The following is an 18,093-nucleotide window of genomic DNA, read 5'->3' on the forward strand; positions in this document are numbered from 1 at the left end:
TCATACCGCCCAGGCTCTAAGAACACCAAACCGGACGCACTCTCCAGGCTGTTCTTGCCCAACAACAGGGAGAGTGAAGTTGGGCCTATTATCCCTCTATCCCGGATTGTGGCTCCTGTCCGCTGGGGTATTGAGGAGACCGTTCGACAAGCTCAACGCCGGGACCATGATCCTGGGATGGGGCCACCGGGCCTCCTGTATGTCCCTCGTCAAGCCCGGGCCAAGGTTCTCCAGTGGGGTCACTCTTCCCCTCTCACCACCCACCCGGGAGCTCGGAGGACCCTGGACTTCCTGAAAAGACACTTCTGGTGGCCTAACATGGAGAAGGAAGTGAGGTCATTCATCCTGTCCTGTGAGGTCTGCACCAGAACCAAGAACCCACGACAGCATCCCCAGGGCCTCCTGCATCCTCTGCCTATTCCCCGGTGTCCCTGGTCCCACGTGGTGGTCGACTTCATCATGGGTCTCCCTGAGTCTCAAGGTAACACTGTCATTTTGGTCATAGTGGACAGATTCTCCAAGGCCTGCTGCTTTATACCACTGTGCAAACTCCCTTCTGCCCTTGACACTGCTAAATTGTTATTTAATCATGTCTTCCGAGTCTTTGGTCTTCCACAGGACATCGTCTCTGACCGGGGGCCCCAGTTCTCCTCCCGAGTGTGGCACGGCTTCTGCAAGCTCATCGGGGTCACTGCCAGCCTCTCCTCTGGGTTCCACCCTCAGTCCAATGGCCAGACGGAGAGGCTCAACCAAGACCTGGAAACCACCCTGCAAGGCCTGGCTATGGATAACCCGACATCGTGGAGCACCTGGCTGCCATGGGCAGAGTATGCCCACAACACCCTGCAGTCATCGGCCACCAAGCTGTCACCGTTCCAGTGCCAATTCAGGTTCCAGCCACCTCTGTTCCCGGACCAGGAGGAGGACGCTGGGGTGCCCTCGGTCAACCAATACGTGAGACGGTGTCGCAAGACCTGGAGCAAGGTCAGGAGGACACTCATCCAGACCTCCAGTACCAACCAGACTCAGGCCAACCGCCATAGGAGGCCTGCCCACACTTTCTGCCCTGGGCAGCGGGTTTGGCTGTCCACCAAGGACCTTCTGCTGCGGGTGGAGAACCGCAAGCTTGCTCCTCGCTACATTGGCCCCTTCAAGGTTGTACACAGAGTTAACCCTGTCTCCTACCAGCTCCAGTTACCACGTACACTAAGGATCAACCCCACATTCCATGTTTCCCTGTTGCGGCCTGTACTGATGTCCACGTATGCCCCTGCCCCTAGGAACCCCCTGCATCTTCCAGGGTCAGACCATTTTCACCATGCATTGCCTGCTGGACTCCCGCCGGGTTCGTGGGGGTCTCCAATATCTTGTGGACTGGGAGGGCTATGGCCCTGAGAAGCGCTGCTGGGTCCCAGCTCGGGACATACTTGATAAAGAACTTTGTCGGGACTTCCATTCGGCCCATTCTGATTGCCCTGGGAACGTCAGGAGCCGCTCCTGGGGGGGGGGGGGGGGGTTCCTGTTAGGACTGGGACTGTTTTGGCCTCTAGAGGCTGCTGTTATTTCCTTTGTTTGGCCATGTTTGTTTTGGCCTCTAGAGGTTGCCACTGTGTTCTGTGTTTTATGTTTGTCTTATTGCCTGTTTCCTGCCCCGCCCTGTCCTTAATTAGTTTGTGTATTTATACCCCTGAGTTCAGTCCTCTTGTCACGGAGTATTTGTGCTGTTATGTTTAGCTCTAGTTACCTCTGTACCGTGTTCCTTGCCTTTGTCCTTTTGGTTTTGCACTTTGCTTTGCTTTTTGGACTTTTTGGACTTAGTATTTACTGGTTTTTTGGATCTTCTGAGCGTTGGTATTTTTGCCTTTTCTTTTCTGTTTTTTGGCTTTTGTTTTGACTTTGAACTTTTGGATATTTTTTATTTTTCCCTTCATCTTCTGAGCCTTTTGGATTATTTCTTTTTGGACTGTATATATTGTAAATAAACTTTTTGATACTTTTCTACTTCCGCCTCACGTCTCTGTATTTGAGTCATCCCCCTGGTGGCCTAGTGGGGTTTGCTGGATTATCACACCAGCGAACCAGGTTTGAATCCCAGCAAAACCCTAACAGATGTTATCAATGTGAGTTTCAAATGAAAGACTGGGGTCAATAATCACTCCGAGGTCTTTTACTGCTGCACATGAAGAAACAGAAAAGCCATCCAGAGTCACTGTGTAATCAGAAAACTAACTTCTAGCTATATGTGGTCCTAGTACAAGTACTTCAGTCTTGTCAGAGTTAAGTGGAAGGAAATTAATAAGCATCCAGTGTCTGTCCTTAATACATTCCTCAATTCTATTAAGCTGGTGTCTCTCATCAGGTTTTGCAGAGACATACAACTGTGTGTCATCAGCATAACAGTGGAAACTAATACAATGTTTATGAATAATATCACCCAGAGGTAACATATATAGAGAAAAAAGCAGTGGACCCAAGACAGAACCTTGTGGAACACCAAACTTTACCTCAGTACATCTAGAAATATCACCATTAACATCAACATACTGATAATGATCAGTTAAATAAGACCTGAGCCAGGAGAGGGCTGTTCCCTTAACTCCCACAACATTTTCTAGTCTATCCAGAAGAATGGAATGATCAATGGTATCAAATGCTGCACTAAGGTCAAGCAACACAAGTAGTGAGATACAGCCCTGATCAGATGCCAACAGTAGGTCGTTTACTACTTTAACCAGTGCTGTCTCTGTGCTATGATGAAGTCTAAATCCTGACTGATACATTTCATGGATGTTATTCCTATGTAAATATGAGCATAACTGCTGTGCCACAGCTTTTTCAAGGATCTTGGAGATAAAGGGGAGGTTTGATATTGGCCGATAATTGGACAGCTGACAGGGATCAAGGTCAGGTTTTTTTAATCAGGGGTTTGATAACTGCTAGTTTAAAGGATTTGGGTATATAGCCAATCGTAAGAGAAGAATTTATTACTTTTAGAAGCGGTTCAATTACTTCAGGTATTATCTGTTTGAATAGACGTGTAGGTAAGGGATCTAGTACGCAAGTTGAGGCTTTTGATGCAGAGATTAATGAAAGTAATTCAGTTTCTTTAAGGGGAGTAAAACATTCTAACTGATGATCTGATACAGTTAGATAGTTAACTACAAGGTCACTTTCATTGTCTGACCTTAAATTAGTAGTTTGAATTTTTTGTCGGATATTCTCAATTTTGTCATTAAAAAAATTCATGAAGTCGTTGCTACTACATACTGTAGGTGTGCATGTGTCTATAGTGAACTTATTCCTGGTTAATTTTGCTCCAGTATTAAATAGGAATCTAGGATTATTTTTGTTATCTTCTATTAGGGAGGAGAGATATGTTGATCTCGCAGCACTAAGAGCTTTTCTATACTTCAGGAAGCTCTCCTTCCACGCTAATTTGAACACTCCCAATTTTGTTTGACGCCATTTATGTTCCAATTTTCGAGTGGTCTGTTTTAATGTGTGAGTGTCATCATTATACCAGGGTGCTAATTTTTTTGTCTCTGACCATTTTCCTTTTTAGAGGAGCTACATTATCTAAGGTATGGCGGAATGTTGACTCTAAGCATTCAGTTGCCTGATCAAGTTCTGCAGGGGCTGACAGTGTTGATAACTCTGGGAGATCATTTATAAAGCTCTGTGCAGTAGTTGATGTGAATGTACGTTTAATACAGTAGTGTGGTGAGGTGCATATATTATTACTCAGACCTAGTTTGAATGAGATGAGATATGATCTGAGATAACTTCAGACTGTGGAAGTATGACTATATTGTCTACGTTTAATCTGAATGTTGGTATTAGATCAAGGGTGTGACCACCATTATGGGTCAGTGCTATGACATTCTGATTAATCCCTACTGAATCTAAGATGGACACAAACGCTGTTTTTAAAGGGTCTTCTGGGTTATCAAAGTGAATATTAAAATCTCCGACAACTAAAGCTTTGTCTAAGGAAATAACCAGATCTGAGATAAAATCTGCAAATTCTAACACACAAGATACTGAAAGCAAAGGTTCACATACTTTTGCCACTCACAGATCTTTAATATTGGATCATTTTCCTCAATAAATAAATGACCAAGTATAATATTTTTGTCTCATTTGTTTAACTGGGTTCTCTTTGTCTACTTTTAGGACTTACGTGAAAATCTGATAATGTTTTAGGTCATATTTATGCAGAAATATCGACAATTCTAAAGGGTTCACAAACTTTCAAGCACCACTCTATCTATCTATCTATCTATCTATCTATCTATCTATCTATCTATCTATCTATCTATCTATTCAAGGTCTACTTGCTGAGAATGATCTTGTCCAGGAACACCAGCCTCTGAGTCTTAAGGGAGAACCCCTCTACCAGGTAAACAGAATCCTTGATTCCAGAAAGAGAAGAGGACAGTTGGAATACCTGGTAGAGTGGGAAGGCTATGGACCAGAGGAATGTAGCTGGGTAGAGGCTAAGGACATTCTAGACCCCCGGTTGACACAGGAATTCCACACCCAGCACCCTGACAAACCTGCACCAAGAGGGAGAGGACGTCCCAAGAAGAGTATAGCTCCCAAAGGGAGCTCCTCGGGGGGGATCCACGTTCCATGGGATGCTGCATTTTATTTAGAAGGCTAACCATCAGGTCAAGTACAAGATGACAATGAGCTAAACCACTTCTAGGAATCTAGGAGTAGAGAATCTTCCATTCTCTATTCTCAGTCTGTGACAGTAATGGTGTTATGAGTTGAAACTCTAACTGAACTACAAACATGGCTTCCCATGAATACAATGACCAAAGTTCACAGTGTCCCCTGTCTCCCTCTTATTAAGTTCAGCTGACTGTTGTTAACTGTCAATCAGCAGTGCTACTTAAGCCTCACCCTCAGTGCGAAGTATCATTCTGTGTTTACCCAGTCATACCGAGCCTTTCTTGTCTGCCTGCCTCTAGTTTCCTGAACCTTTGCTACATTTACCTGTTTAACTCTTTAGTCTGCTTTCTACTATTCTGTTTGCCAATCAACTGACCCTTGCATGCTTTCTGACTATGAGTCTGCTTACGGATTTGACTACACTTCCTATTTGCATCCCCGCTCTCCCCTGCACTTACAGTACATCCATGAGTGCCTGCATTCTGACTGTCTGAGAATTATCCTAATTTATCTTTGTGGTGTAATTAAAAAAAATGTCATCACAATAAATATCACCAACCCTGATTATTTGGTGGCATGGTCTGTAATTGTGAAATTAATAAACCTATAGGTTTGTGTGTGTGTGTGTGTGTGTGTGTGTGTGTGTGTGTGTGTGTGAGAGAGAGAGAGAGAGAGAGAGAGAGAGAGAGAGAGAAAATGATGATCTGCTCTGCATTGTGAGTGGAAGAGGGGAAGCCATCCTACCTGTATGTCATTGGATATCAGGCCTCCTTTCATGTCAATGTTCTTCTTTGGTGGTGGAGGGATGGGTTTGTGTGTAGGTGGCATCTCTGTCCTATTCAAAGAAGAGAGAGGAGTAACCAAAGTGATACCCACTAATCTTTCATATTAGTCTTGGCCCCAACCTGTAAACAAACAGACAGATGAATCATACTTGCATCTCCATTTACATGCTTCTCTTTCTCGGTGGTAGTGACAGATTTTGAGCCATTTCAAAACATTTTAACATCTTCTCTGGCTATGGAAATAGTGATCATAATAATAGCCTAGAGCTTATAGTTTCTGTTCATGCACATCCTAAATGATAGTCAAGCAAATCAGTGTCCTTCATGCATCAGAGGACATGGTTGAAATAGATGGGCATGCCACAATCTGTGTACCTATTTTTAAGTTGTGAAGTCTCAGAACTTAATGAACTCATTAGGCCTGAATTAACTCATTATGACTCGTTAGGCCAAGAATTGTCATTAGGAGTAACAATTTCAGGGCATAATACAACCCCATTTCCAAAAATGTTGGTATGCTGTGTAAAATGTAAATAATGATGCGATGATTTGCAAATCAAGGAAACCCTACATTTCATTGAAAATAATATAAAAACAACATATGAAATGGTGAAACTGAGAAATTTTTTATTGTTTTTTTAAAGCTTTTTTTTATTTAATGCCAGCAACATGTTTAAAAAAAGTTGTGACAGGAGCAACAACAGACTGAAAAAGTTGTGTAAATGTTCCTATTTTTAAAAAAAAGGAACATCTCACACCTAATTGGGTTATTTGGAAACAGGTCAGTAACATGATTGGGTATAAAAAGAACATCCCAGTGAGGCTGAGTTTTTCAGAATTAAAGATAGGGTGGGGTTCACCACTCTGTGAAAGACTGCATGAGCAAATAGTGCAACTATTTAATAAAATGTTTCTCGATGCAAAATTGCAATGAATTTGAGGATCAAATCTTCTATGGTACATAATATCTCTGTACACAAGGGACAAGGCCGAAAACCAAAATTGGTTGCATGTGATATTTGGACCCACAGGCAGTACTGCATTAAAAACAGATGTGTCATGTTCCTGGCCAGACATGCCCTTCTTCTTTGCTCTCTCTCTCTCTTTCTGGATGTGTGTATGGGTGGGTCTTTTGCAGTGGCAAATGGGCTGGGCACACTTCCTGATTATGACACACCTGAACCTCATCTCCTGTCTGCATTTAAACCCCAGGGACCCTCCAGTACATACACCGGCCACCTACTCCAGAGAGCTGGGAAAGTGCCAGGGCTTCCTTTTCCAGTGCTGCCTAATCTTTGAGCAGCAGCCTCAGTCCTTCGACACAGATAAGTTCAAGATCATATGCATAATAGGGCTTCTGAGGGGTCAAGCCTTAGCTTGAGCCACAGCTATTCAGTGGGAGAATCGGCCTGATGTATGTTCCTCCATCCAGGACTTTGTTACTTTTTACTTTGTTTCTTTGGCCACCCTGGTCAAGGCAAGGAAGCTGCCAAGCATCTGTTTTCGCTCCACCAAGGCTTTCAGAGTGTTGCTGAATATGCTGTGGAGTTCCAGACACTGGTGGCAGATTAAGGGTGGAATGGTGAAGCATTCTAAGGGGTCTTCCATAACAGGCTTTGTGACCAGATCAAGGATGAATTGGTGGCTAGGGTTGAACCTGAATGACTGGACTCCCTAATTTCCCTGGCCACCCAACTTGACAATTGCCTCTGGGAGTGCCATATGGCCACTCACCTCAGTTGCAGTTGACCTATCCTGTGCCTCTGATCTCCCTCAACCCCAGCTGACTCTCTTCTATGTCTCAGTAGCCACCTCTCATGATGTGGAACCTATACAGCTTTGTCATGCCTGCCTCTCACGCTCAGAATGTTCCCGGAGACTCAAGGCTGGGTTCTGCCTGTAGTTCAGCAAAGTTGAGCATTCCATGTCCATCTGTCCTGTTTGGCTAAAAGGGCAGGCTCACTAATAGCTCTGGGGACCCTGGTGAGAGCCAAAAATCAAACCCCTTGTTCCCCAGCCTTGCCTACAATGCCCAGTCACAATCAGCTTCAACCAAACCTCACTACCCCTACAAGCTCTCCTAGATTCTGGTGCTGAAGGAAACTTCCTAGATGAGGAATTGGCTTGGCAGATCAACATTTCTTGGCAACCTCTCCTGTCACCCATGTAGGTGAACACCCTCAATGGTCAAATACTGGCCCTCGTCACCCTCATTCACCTCCTCATCTCAAATAACTACCATGAGACCATCCAGTTTAATCTCCTCTCCACAGTCCCCCCCCCTTATCCTTGGCTTACCCTTCACAACCCCATATTTGATTGGCCCTCTAGTAAAGTCCTCAGCTGGAGCCCATGTCGCCATCGCCACTGTCTCACATCTGCTAGCTCACTGGCTTTGTCTCCCATTACCAGCTATTCAGGACCCTGATCTTTCCTCTGTCCTTGCTGAATACCATGACTGAGGGGAAGTCTTTAGTAAGGCTCAGGCTCTCTCCCTCCCTCCATTCCACCACATAAGTGCACTATAGACCTCCTCCCAGGGGCTCTTCTTCCTTCCAGATGCCTCTACAACTTGTCCCAACCTGAGAGGGAGACCATTAAGGCATACATCAAAAGACTCCTGAATGGCAGGCATCATCCACCCTTCTTCATCTCCCATAGGACCTGGCTACTTTGTGGGCAAAAAGATGGTTCACTTTATCCATGCATCAAGTCCAGAGACCTCAACAACATAACCATGAAAACACAAATACCACGTGCGTCTGCAAAACTCTGCCTTCAAGTCATCTTCAGCAAATTGGACCTGTGAAATGCCTATCATTTAATCAGGATTCAGAAGTGGGTGAAGTGGAAGACCACCTTCAACACACCCCTCGTGCATTTTGAATATTTTGTCATGTCCTTTAGATTAGACTAGATTAGATTAGATTAGATAAAACTTTATTGATCCCTTTGGGCGGGTTCCCTCAGGGAAATTAAGATTCCAGAAGCATCATTGCAGATAAACAGAGAAAAGAAATAGAGAAAACTTCTAGATAAATTAAAATAAATTAAGTATTTACATACAACCCCGATTCCAAAACAGTTGAGACAAAGTACAAATTGTAAATAAAAATAGAATGCAATAATTTACAAATCTCAAAAACTGATATTGTATTCACAATAGAACATAGACAACATATCAAATGTCGAAAGTGAGACATTTTGAAATTTCATGCCAAATATTGGCTCATTTGAAATTTCATGACAGCAACACATCTCAAAAAAGTTAGGACAGGGACAATAAGAGGCTGGAAAAGTACAAAAAAGGAACAGCTGGAGGACCAAATTGCAACTCATTAGGTCAATTGGCAATAGGTCATTAACATGACTGGGTATAAAAAGAGCATCTTGGAGTGGCAGCGGCTCTCAGAAGTAAAGATGGGAAGAGGATCACTAATCCCGCTAATTCTGCACCGACAAATAGTGGAGCGATATCAGAAAGGAGTTCGACAGTGTAAAATTGCAAAGAATTTGAACATATCATCATCTACAGTGCATAATATCATCAAAAGATTCAGAGAATCTGGAAGAATCTCTGTGTGTAAGGGTCAAGGCCGGAAAACCATACTGGGCGCCTGTGATCTTCAGGCCCTTAGATGGCACTGCATCACATACAGGCATGCTTCTGTATTGGAAATCACAAAATGGGCTCAGGGATATTTCCAGAGAACATTATCTGTGAACACAATTCATCGTGCCATCTGCCGTTGCCAGCTAAAACTCTATAGTTCAAAGAAGAAGCCATATCTAAACATGATCCAGACACGCAGACGTCTTCTCTGGGCCAAGGCTCATTTAAAATGGACTGTGGCAAAGTGGAAAACTGTTCTGTTCTGTCAAATTTTGACAAATCAAAATTTGAAGTTCTTTATGGAAATCAGGGATGCCGTGTCATTCGGACTAAAGAGGAGAAGGACGACCCAAGTTGTTATCAGCGCTCAGTTCAGAAGTCTGCATCTCTGATGGTATGGGGTTGCATTAGTGCGTGTGGCATGGGCAGCTTACACATCTGGAAAGACACCATCAATGCTGAAAGGTATATCCAGGTTCTAGAGCAACATATGCTCCCATCCAGACGACGTCTCTTTCAGGGAAGACCTTGCATTTTCCAACATGACAATGCCGAACCACATACTGCATCAATTACAGCATCATGGCTGCGTAGAAGAAGGGTCCAGGTACTGAACTGGCCAGCCTGCAGTCCAGATCTTTCACCCATAGAAAACATTTGGCGCATCATAAAATGGAAGATACAATAAAAAAGACCTAAGACAGTTGAGCAACTAGAATCCTACATTAGACAAGAATGGGTTAACATTCCTATCCCTAAACTTGAGCAACTTGTCTCCTCAGTCCCCAGACGTTTACAGACTGTTGTAAAGAGAAAAGGGGATGTCTCACAGTGGTAAACATGGCCTTGTCCCAACTTTTTTGAGATTTGTTGTTGTCATGAAATTTAAAATCACGTAATTTTTCTCTTTAAATGATACATTTTCTCAGTTTAAACATTTGATATGTCATCTATGTTCTATTCTGAATAAAATATGGAATTTTGAAACTTCCACATCATTGCATTCCGTTTTTATTTACAATTTGTACTTTGTCCCAACTTTTTTGGAATCGGGGTTGTATACAAATATAAAAAGAATAAGATATGGGGAAGAGAGGAAGGGAGGAAGGAGGGGGAAAAAAGGGGGGGAGAAGGGGGGCGGCGGTAGGAGAGATATTGCACTTTATATTGCACATTGTCCGGTATTGCTTATTGTTAGGCTAGGCTACTGCTCCTTCCTGTCCTCTGTCCTCCTGTTACCCCTCCTCCCCCCCAGAGAGGAGTTGTACAGTCTGATGGCGTGAGGGACAAAGGAGTTTTTGAGTCTGTTTTTCCTGCACTTGGGAAGGAGCATTCTGTCACTGAACAGGCTCCTCTGGTTGCTGATGACGGTGTGCAGAGGGTGACTGGCATCGTCCATGATGTTCAATAGTTTGTCCATAGACCTCTTCTCTGCCACCATCACCAGAGAGTCCAGCTTCACGCTGACCACAGAGCCGGCCCACCTGATCAGTTTGTCCAGCCTGGATGTGTCATTCTTGGATGTGCTTCCCCCCAGCACACCACGGTGTAAAACAGGACACTGGCAACCACAGACTGATAGAACATCCACACGAGTTTCCTGCAGATGTTAAAGGACCGCGCCTCCTAAGGAAGTATAGCCTGCTCTGTCCCTTCCTGTATGTTTTAGATTAGATTAGAAACTTTGTCTGTTCTTCAGTAAAAAAACAGAAATTTGTCTTAGACACGGCTTCAACAGAAATTAAAAACACACAAACACATTCACACACAACAACAAATAGTGCAACCTATTTTGTGCTGTTTTGAACAGTTATTGCAAAGGGGATGAATGATTTCTTATAGATGTTTTTCCCAGGCCAGTGGGGTTCTGTATCATCTGCCAGATGGCAGCAACATGAAGGAGTGGTGCAGGGGGTGGGAGGGGTCTTCAGTGATGAGGGTGGCTTTCCTCATCACTGAGTGCCTGTACAGTTCAGTCAGAGGTAGTTGGGCTGTTCTGGTTATTTTACTGGCCTGATTTATTATGCGGGAGAGTTTTGTTTTGGTGGTAGTAGTGAGGAAATTGAACCAGGTTGAAATATTGTAGATGAGAGTGGATTCAATGAGTGATCTATAAACAAGTGTTAAAATGTCTTTGCTGACATTAAAAGTCCTCAATTTCCTGAGCAGGTAGAGACACTGTTGTGCCTTTTTGTAGACAGAGTCAGTATGTTGTGTCGATAGGCAGGTGTCGATCTCTGTCCCAAGATACTTAAAAGTCTGTACCTGCTCCACCAGCTGACCGTGGATGCTGAGCGGTTGGAACGAGTTCTCCGGGTTTTTCCCCCTGGACCCACAGCACAGTTCATTCGTCTTTGAGATATTCAGCTCTAATGAGCTTTCAGCAAAGGTTTGGACCAGGGCATAAACTTCCTGCTGATAATGTTGCATTGCTTGGAAGTCAGTCAGATGGGCTACCAAGGCCATGTCATCCGCGTACTTTAAGAGTCATTCCTTCTCTGCTACAGGAGATGCTGTTGGTATCGACAGAGAAGAGAATGGGAGACAGAACACAGCCCTGGGGCAGCCCTGTCTTTAAAACCATGGTGCTGGATTTAAAAACACATGCTGTGGTCTGTCTTTTAAAAAGTCCTTTATCCATAAAACAAGTGCAGGGTCGACCAGGAGATCAGAGAGGCAGTGCAGCAGAGTATTGGTGTTAACAGTGTTTAAAGCAGATGAGAAGTCCATAAATAAAATCCGTGTGTATGGGTGTGTAGAGTTCAGTTGTTTGGTGACTGTGTCGAGAAGCATGAGGCTTGCATCCTCAGTGCCTCATTTTGCTTTGTAAGCAAACTGGAGTGGATCCAGTTTGTCTGACAGCTCACCTAACAATAATGTACACACCGCTCTTTCTATACACTTGCACAGGATCAATGTCAGGGCCACTGGCCTGTAGTCCTTCAGATCCTTTGACCGTGAGCCAAGTCCAAGAGTCCAGGAGTCCAAGTTACTGGTGTACCATTGTTGTTGAAACAGGTGAAGAAGCAGTTTAGCTGTTCGGCGAGGGAGGAGGGATCTGAACAGGCAACCACTGCAGGTTTGGATGCTCTGCTCATCATGATATTTAATCCCTGCCATGCCTTTTTCGCATTTCCTGATGTTAATTTCTTCTCCACGCTGTCTTTATAATTAATTTTAGCCAGACTGGCTTTCCTCCTGAATTCCTTCTGCAGCTCCCTCACTCTGACTGTGTCACCCTGTTGAAAAGCCTTTTTCTTCTTGACTAAACAGGCTTTCATGTCCTTGGTAATCCACTTTTTGTTATTTGGATAAATAGTTGCAAGTTTAGTGGGAGTGACAGTTTATTCACAGAATAAAATGTATGCAGTAAGTACATTGGAAAGCATGTTAAAATCATCCCCATAGTCATCAAAGAATACATCCCAATCTGTCAGCTCAAAACAGCCCTTTAATGTCTCTGATGCATCCTCATTCCAGGTACTGATGGTTTTTGTTATAATTTCCCCTGTCTTTAATTGTGACCTGCATTTTGGTAGCAGCAGGATGACATTATGGTCAGACAGACCCAGAGGTGGGCGTGGTTTTGAAATGTATGCTTCAGGTATATTCCCAAAGCACAAGTCAAGCATGTTATGTTTCCTTGTTGGAGTTGTGACATATTGCTCCAGACTGGGAAGATATATGGAGATATCACACCTGTTAAAATCACCCAGTATGAATATTGGCTGCTCTCCAGTCTTAATGACAGCTCTAAGTTTCAGCTATGCACTCAGCTGCTAAGTTAAAATCCGGACCTGGGATATACACAAAAATAACAGTGATCTGTGAGAATCTCATCTCATCTCATCTCATCTGTAGCCGCTTTATCCTGTTCTACAGGGTTGCAGGCGAGCTGGAGCCTATCCCAGCTGACTATGGACGAAAGGCGGGGTACACCCTGGACAAGTCGCCAGGTCATCACAAGGCTGACACAGACAACCATTCACACTCACACCTATGGTCAATTTAGAGTCACCAGTTAACCTAACCTGCATGTCTTTGGACTGTGGGGGAAACCGGAGCACCTGAAGGAAACCCACGCAGACACGGGGAGAACATGCAAACTCTGCACAGAAAGGCCCTCGCCGGCCACGGGGCTCGAACCCAGACCTTCTTGCTGTGAGGCGACAGCACTAACCACTACACCACCATGCCACCCCTTGATCTGTGAGAATTCTCTAGGTAAATAAAATGGTCTGAAGGACACAGTCAATATTTCATAATGTTTGCAGCACTCCGTCTCCCTCACCGTGTAATTGGTAGCCCACCCCCTGTTGACTGCCATGCAGAGCCCGCACCCAATCGACTTCCGTGTTTTGACTACATCTCTGTCAAAGCGGATGATGTCAAATCCTTCCAGCTGAAAGTCCATATCTTTAGAGAGCCATGTCTCCGTAAAACAAAAATGCTGGCTCGTTGATAATCCAGGTCAGACTTAATCAGTGTACAGAGTTCTTCTGTCTTGTTTCGTAGCGATTGGACATTTGACAGAGTGATGGCAAGTAAAGGTAGCCGGCTGCCTCTCCTCCTCAGCCTGTTGCGTAACCCTGTTGCGTTTGGTGTTGCAAGTCCAGTTAAGCTTGCTGTACAGCCACAGCCTGAGGTACTTGTAGGAATCCACAGCCTCCACCTCAAATCCCTCGATCAGTACTGGTCGTGACCTTGGTCTGGCCCTCCCAAAGTCAATGACCAGCTCCTTGGTCTTTGAGGTGTTGAGCTGCAGATGGTTCCTGTTGCACCACACAGCAAAGTCCCTCACCAGGCTCCTATACTCCTCCTCTCTGTCGTCACTGATACACCCAACGATGGCTGTGTCATCAGCAAACTTCTGAATGTGACAGCTCTGAGTTGTAGCAGAAGTCTGTGGTGTACAGGGTGAAGAGAAGAGGGGCCAGCACCATGCCCTGGGGTGCTCCGGTGCTGCTAATCACAGTGTCAGATGTGATGTCCTTCAGCCTGACGTACTGTGGCCTGTCAGTGAGGTAGCTGGAGATCCAGGTGACCAGGCAGAGGTCCATTCACATCCTGTTCAGTTTGTCCTGAAGCAATAGGGGCTGGATGGTGTTGAAGGCACTCAAGAAGTCCAAGAAGAGGATCCTCACTGTGCCATTTCCCTTATCCAGATGTGAGTGGGCTCAGTGTAGCAGGTAGAGGATGGCGTCTTCCACACCGACACCTGCCCGGTACGCAAACTGCAGACAGTCCTGGGCATGTTGTTCCTGGGATCTGAGGAGGCTGAGGAAGAGCCGCTCCAATGTCTTCATCAGATGTGAAGTGAGTGCCACCGGTTGGAAGTCATTCAGCTTGCTGGGCCGATTCTTTTTGGGAACTGGAATGATACATGATGTCTTCCAGAGGGTGGGCATTCTCCCCAGCTGCAGGCTAAGGTTGAAGATGCGTTGGAGTGGTTCACCCAATTCAGCAGCACAGGTCTTCAGTAGTCAGGGACACACCTTGTCCGGGCCTGCTGTTTTCCTGGGGTGAAGCTTCCTCAGTTGACCTCTGACCTGGTCTGCAGTAATGCATGGAGGAGTCTGTGTTGAGGTGGGGGAGGGGGCTGCTGTGATGACTGGGGGGAGGTGTGTTGAGGGAAGAAGGAGAGATGGCTGCAGTGAGGGAGAGGGTGGGAGGGGATGTGGGCTGGTTGAACCGATTGAAAAAGTCATTCAACTCATTCGCCCTCTCCACTGTCCCCTCAATGACTCTGGTCTTTGTATTGTGGCCTGTGATGGTTTTCACACCTTCCCAGACCTCCCTCATGCTGTTCTCCTTCAGCTTCTGCTCCACCTTCCTCCTGTAGCTGTCCTTAGCTTCCCTCACACAGCGTTTTACCTCCTGCTGTACTGCTTTCATCACCTCCCTATCCCTGCTCCTGAAGCCGGCCTTCTTCCTGTTGAGGACAGCTTTGACTTCTTGGGTTACCCATGGCTTGTTATTAAGGTAACACCATATAGTTTTAGTGGGGGAGACCACTTCTGCACAGAAGTTAAGGTAATCCGTCAGACAGTGTGTCAGCCCCTCTATGTCTTCACAGTGTGGGCTAAGCAGCACATCCCAGTCCGTGATGTCATAATAGTCCCTGAGGGCATCTTCCATTTCAGGGGACCACCTCCTGATGGAGCTAGTTGTTGCAGGCTGCTTTTGAACCAGGGGGGTGTACTTTGGCTGTAGAAGAACCAGGTTGTGGTCAGACTTCCCTAGTGGGGGGAGGGGTGTGGCTCTGTATGCATCCCTCACATTAGCATACAGCAAGTCAATTGCCCTGTTGTTCCTTGTTGGACAATCCACAGCCTGGTAAAAAGCAGCCAAAGTAGAGTCCAAAGTAGCATGATTAAAGTCCCCAGAAATGATGATAAATGCCTCAGGGTGCTGTGTCTGCAGCCTTGCTGTGACAGAGTGAATCCTCTCACATGCAGTGGCTGCATCTGCCCTCGGAGTGATGTACTGTAAACACAGATGGTGATCATGTGACTGAACTCCCTCAGCAGATAATATGGCCACAGGCTAACGGCTAGCAGCTCCAAGTCCAGGCAACATAAAACTGTCTTTACGGAGATATGTCCCGGGTTACACCAGCGACCTTGGTAAATGACATTCTTCAGGACTTCATTAATCACTGCACCTACATCAAACTGGGTGATGTCCTCATCTTTTCCAGTGACCCCCAGGAACATGTGTACCTTGTCTGCCAGATCCTTCAATGCGTGCTGGAAAACAAGCTGTTTGTAAAGGCCTAGAAGTGCAAGTTTCATGTCCCTTGTCATTTTCCTCAACTATATCATAGAAGATGAAATAATTAGAGCTGATCCTGACAGGATCAGAGCCATGACTGAATGGCCCACTCCCACTTCTTGCAAGCAACTGCAATACTTCCTTTGGTTTGCTAACTTCTACCACAGGTATATATATTTGTCAGTGAAATAAAGGTTTCACTGACAAATATAAATACCTGTGGTAGATTTAACAAAATCACAGATTTTTGTTTTTATTGCATTTTTGAAAAATTCCAACTTTTCTGGAAATAGGGTTAGTAACTCCAGTAGCTTAGCTGCTTACAGTCCCACCAAAAGGCACACAGAGGTATGTCCCACCCAGCCTGCACAGCCACTGCAATTTCACCATGCAAAACTATGGCATGGATCCACAAAGTGAGCACAGAATCCTTGCTGCACAGACTGGAAGGAAACCCACCTGTCACAGTGCTTCAGTGTTCTGCCCCAGTGCTGGAACCCAGGACTCTGAAGTGGACCACCAACATGGAGTCCTCCACATTTAAAGACCTCATTCATGCCCTCTCCACCACCCAACAGAGCCAGCACTAGGTGGTGGTGGTGCTGCATAATAAACAGGAGCAGTGCTTTGAAGTGCTGCTGCAGGCCCAACAAGAGGATCACCAGGCATTCTGGAACCTGCTTGCATTGGCAGATAACCCAGCTGCAGTGTTGGTGGGCTTCCTCCATGTAACACTGACAAAGATGGGACCCCATGATGACCCAGATTCCTTCCTTGCTCTCTTCAAGCAAGCTGCAGAGGCGTGGGGGTGGCCAGTGGAACAACGAGTGGCACACCTACTGCCACTCCTGACTGGGGAAGCACAGCTCATTGTGCAACAACTACTCCCAGACAACAGGCAGAAGTATCCTGCCTTGAAGCAAGCCATACTGCAGCACATCAGCTGCACCCCCAAGCAACATTGACAGCACTTCTGCACACTGACTCTGGAGGAGATTGGCCAGCTCTTCACGTTCAGCCAGCAGCTCCAGGATGCCTGCCAGCGGTGGCTGAGGGCAGAAGATTGTGATGCTGAGAGGATCATCAATGCAGTGGCACTGGAACAATTCATCACTCGTCTGCCAGGAGGAACAGCGGAGTAGGTCCAGTGCCACCACCCAGGGTCACTGGATCATGTCATCACCCTGGCAGAAGACCATCTGGTGGTTCTGGTGGCAGGTGGGCATCTTGCCTCTTCTCTTTCTCTTCTTCTTCTTGCCCCTCTCTCTCCCTGTACCACCAAAGCAGGGGCTGACCCCCCCAGCCAGCTCACCAAGCCTATGGTCCCCCCCCCCACTTGTGTGTCTGTGTCTTCTCCCTGGCAGGTGAGTGATCCCTGTGCCACAGGTGCAGAGGTGAGGCCCAGGCTGGTGTGCTGGCACTGCAGGAAGCCTGGGCACTTCCAGGACTAGTGCCACATGATGGAAGTGGGGGTAGTGTTCCGGGTCCCTGACACTCCAGAGACCACCTCCAATCGAGGTGGAGTGTACGGTACCACATACCAGTGAGTGTCCAAGTAGCAATGACAGGCCAGTTTTATATCTAGTTGTGATCAAGGAGTATAGCATATCAAAATAAATGATATGAAGTTCTGAATTCAAAACTGGTTTTATTTTCCCCCTAGTTTAAATAGAACAGAAGTTACAGCTGTTTGAAATTTTACATTTTTTTAATTTAATTTTTTTTCCATCAGCCTTATTTGGCTGCTTCCAGCAATATACATCCATCTTGAGAAAGTAAAGTAAAGCATCTTCAGGAGCAATTCTTGTCCCCAAAACATCTATCAATTGCGCAGAGTTTAAAAATAACCTTTTGCTCCATTATTTTTGTATATATTTTGAAATTTAATTGCATTGTTTGTATAGTGGGATGGCATAAACTACTCAAATCAATTTCAGCAACTGAGCAATGGCATGACCAGAACTGTTGATTGTAGGTACTTTGCTGGCCATTGTACTGAATCATTCAAACCCAACTAAAGATCATTAAAAATAATAACAATCTACATAGATTCCTTTTAAAGTATTAAAGTATTAAATCAGTTCTCTCTGAATGTATTCTCTTCTCTACAACTCACCTAATTGGCATACAAACACTCCTTATTGCATGTGATGGCACAACAAGGCAAAAGGTGGCAGCACAGTTCCACACGTTACTTTTCAGAGGGTGGTGCTCAAAAGCACTATGTATTCCATGTTTCTAATC

The 18,093-nt window shown here is 45.3% G+C and overlaps 1 protein-coding gene across 1 annotated transcript in view; it reads right to left on the minus strand.

Annotated features, from left to right (window-relative positions):
• The window catches only part of nectin1b (nectin cell adhesion molecule 1b), a 648,475-nt gene that overhangs the window by 103,153 nt on the left and 527,229 nt on the right, over nt 1-18,093 (minus strand). The window contains exon 7 of the mRNA XM_060923542.1: nt 5,422-5,512. Within this exon, the coding sequence (XP_060779525.1) occupies nt 5,422-5,512 (91 nt within the window). The remainder of the gene's footprint in view (nt 1-5,421; nt 5,513-18,093) is intronic.

Source organism: Neoarius graeffei, chromosome 6 (assembly GCF_027579695.1).
Source record: "Neoarius graeffei isolate fNeoGra1 chromosome 6, fNeoGra1.pri, whole genome shotgun sequence".
Taxonomy (NCBI): domain Eukaryota; kingdom Metazoa; phylum Chordata; class Actinopteri; order Siluriformes; family Ariidae; genus Neoarius; species Neoarius graeffei.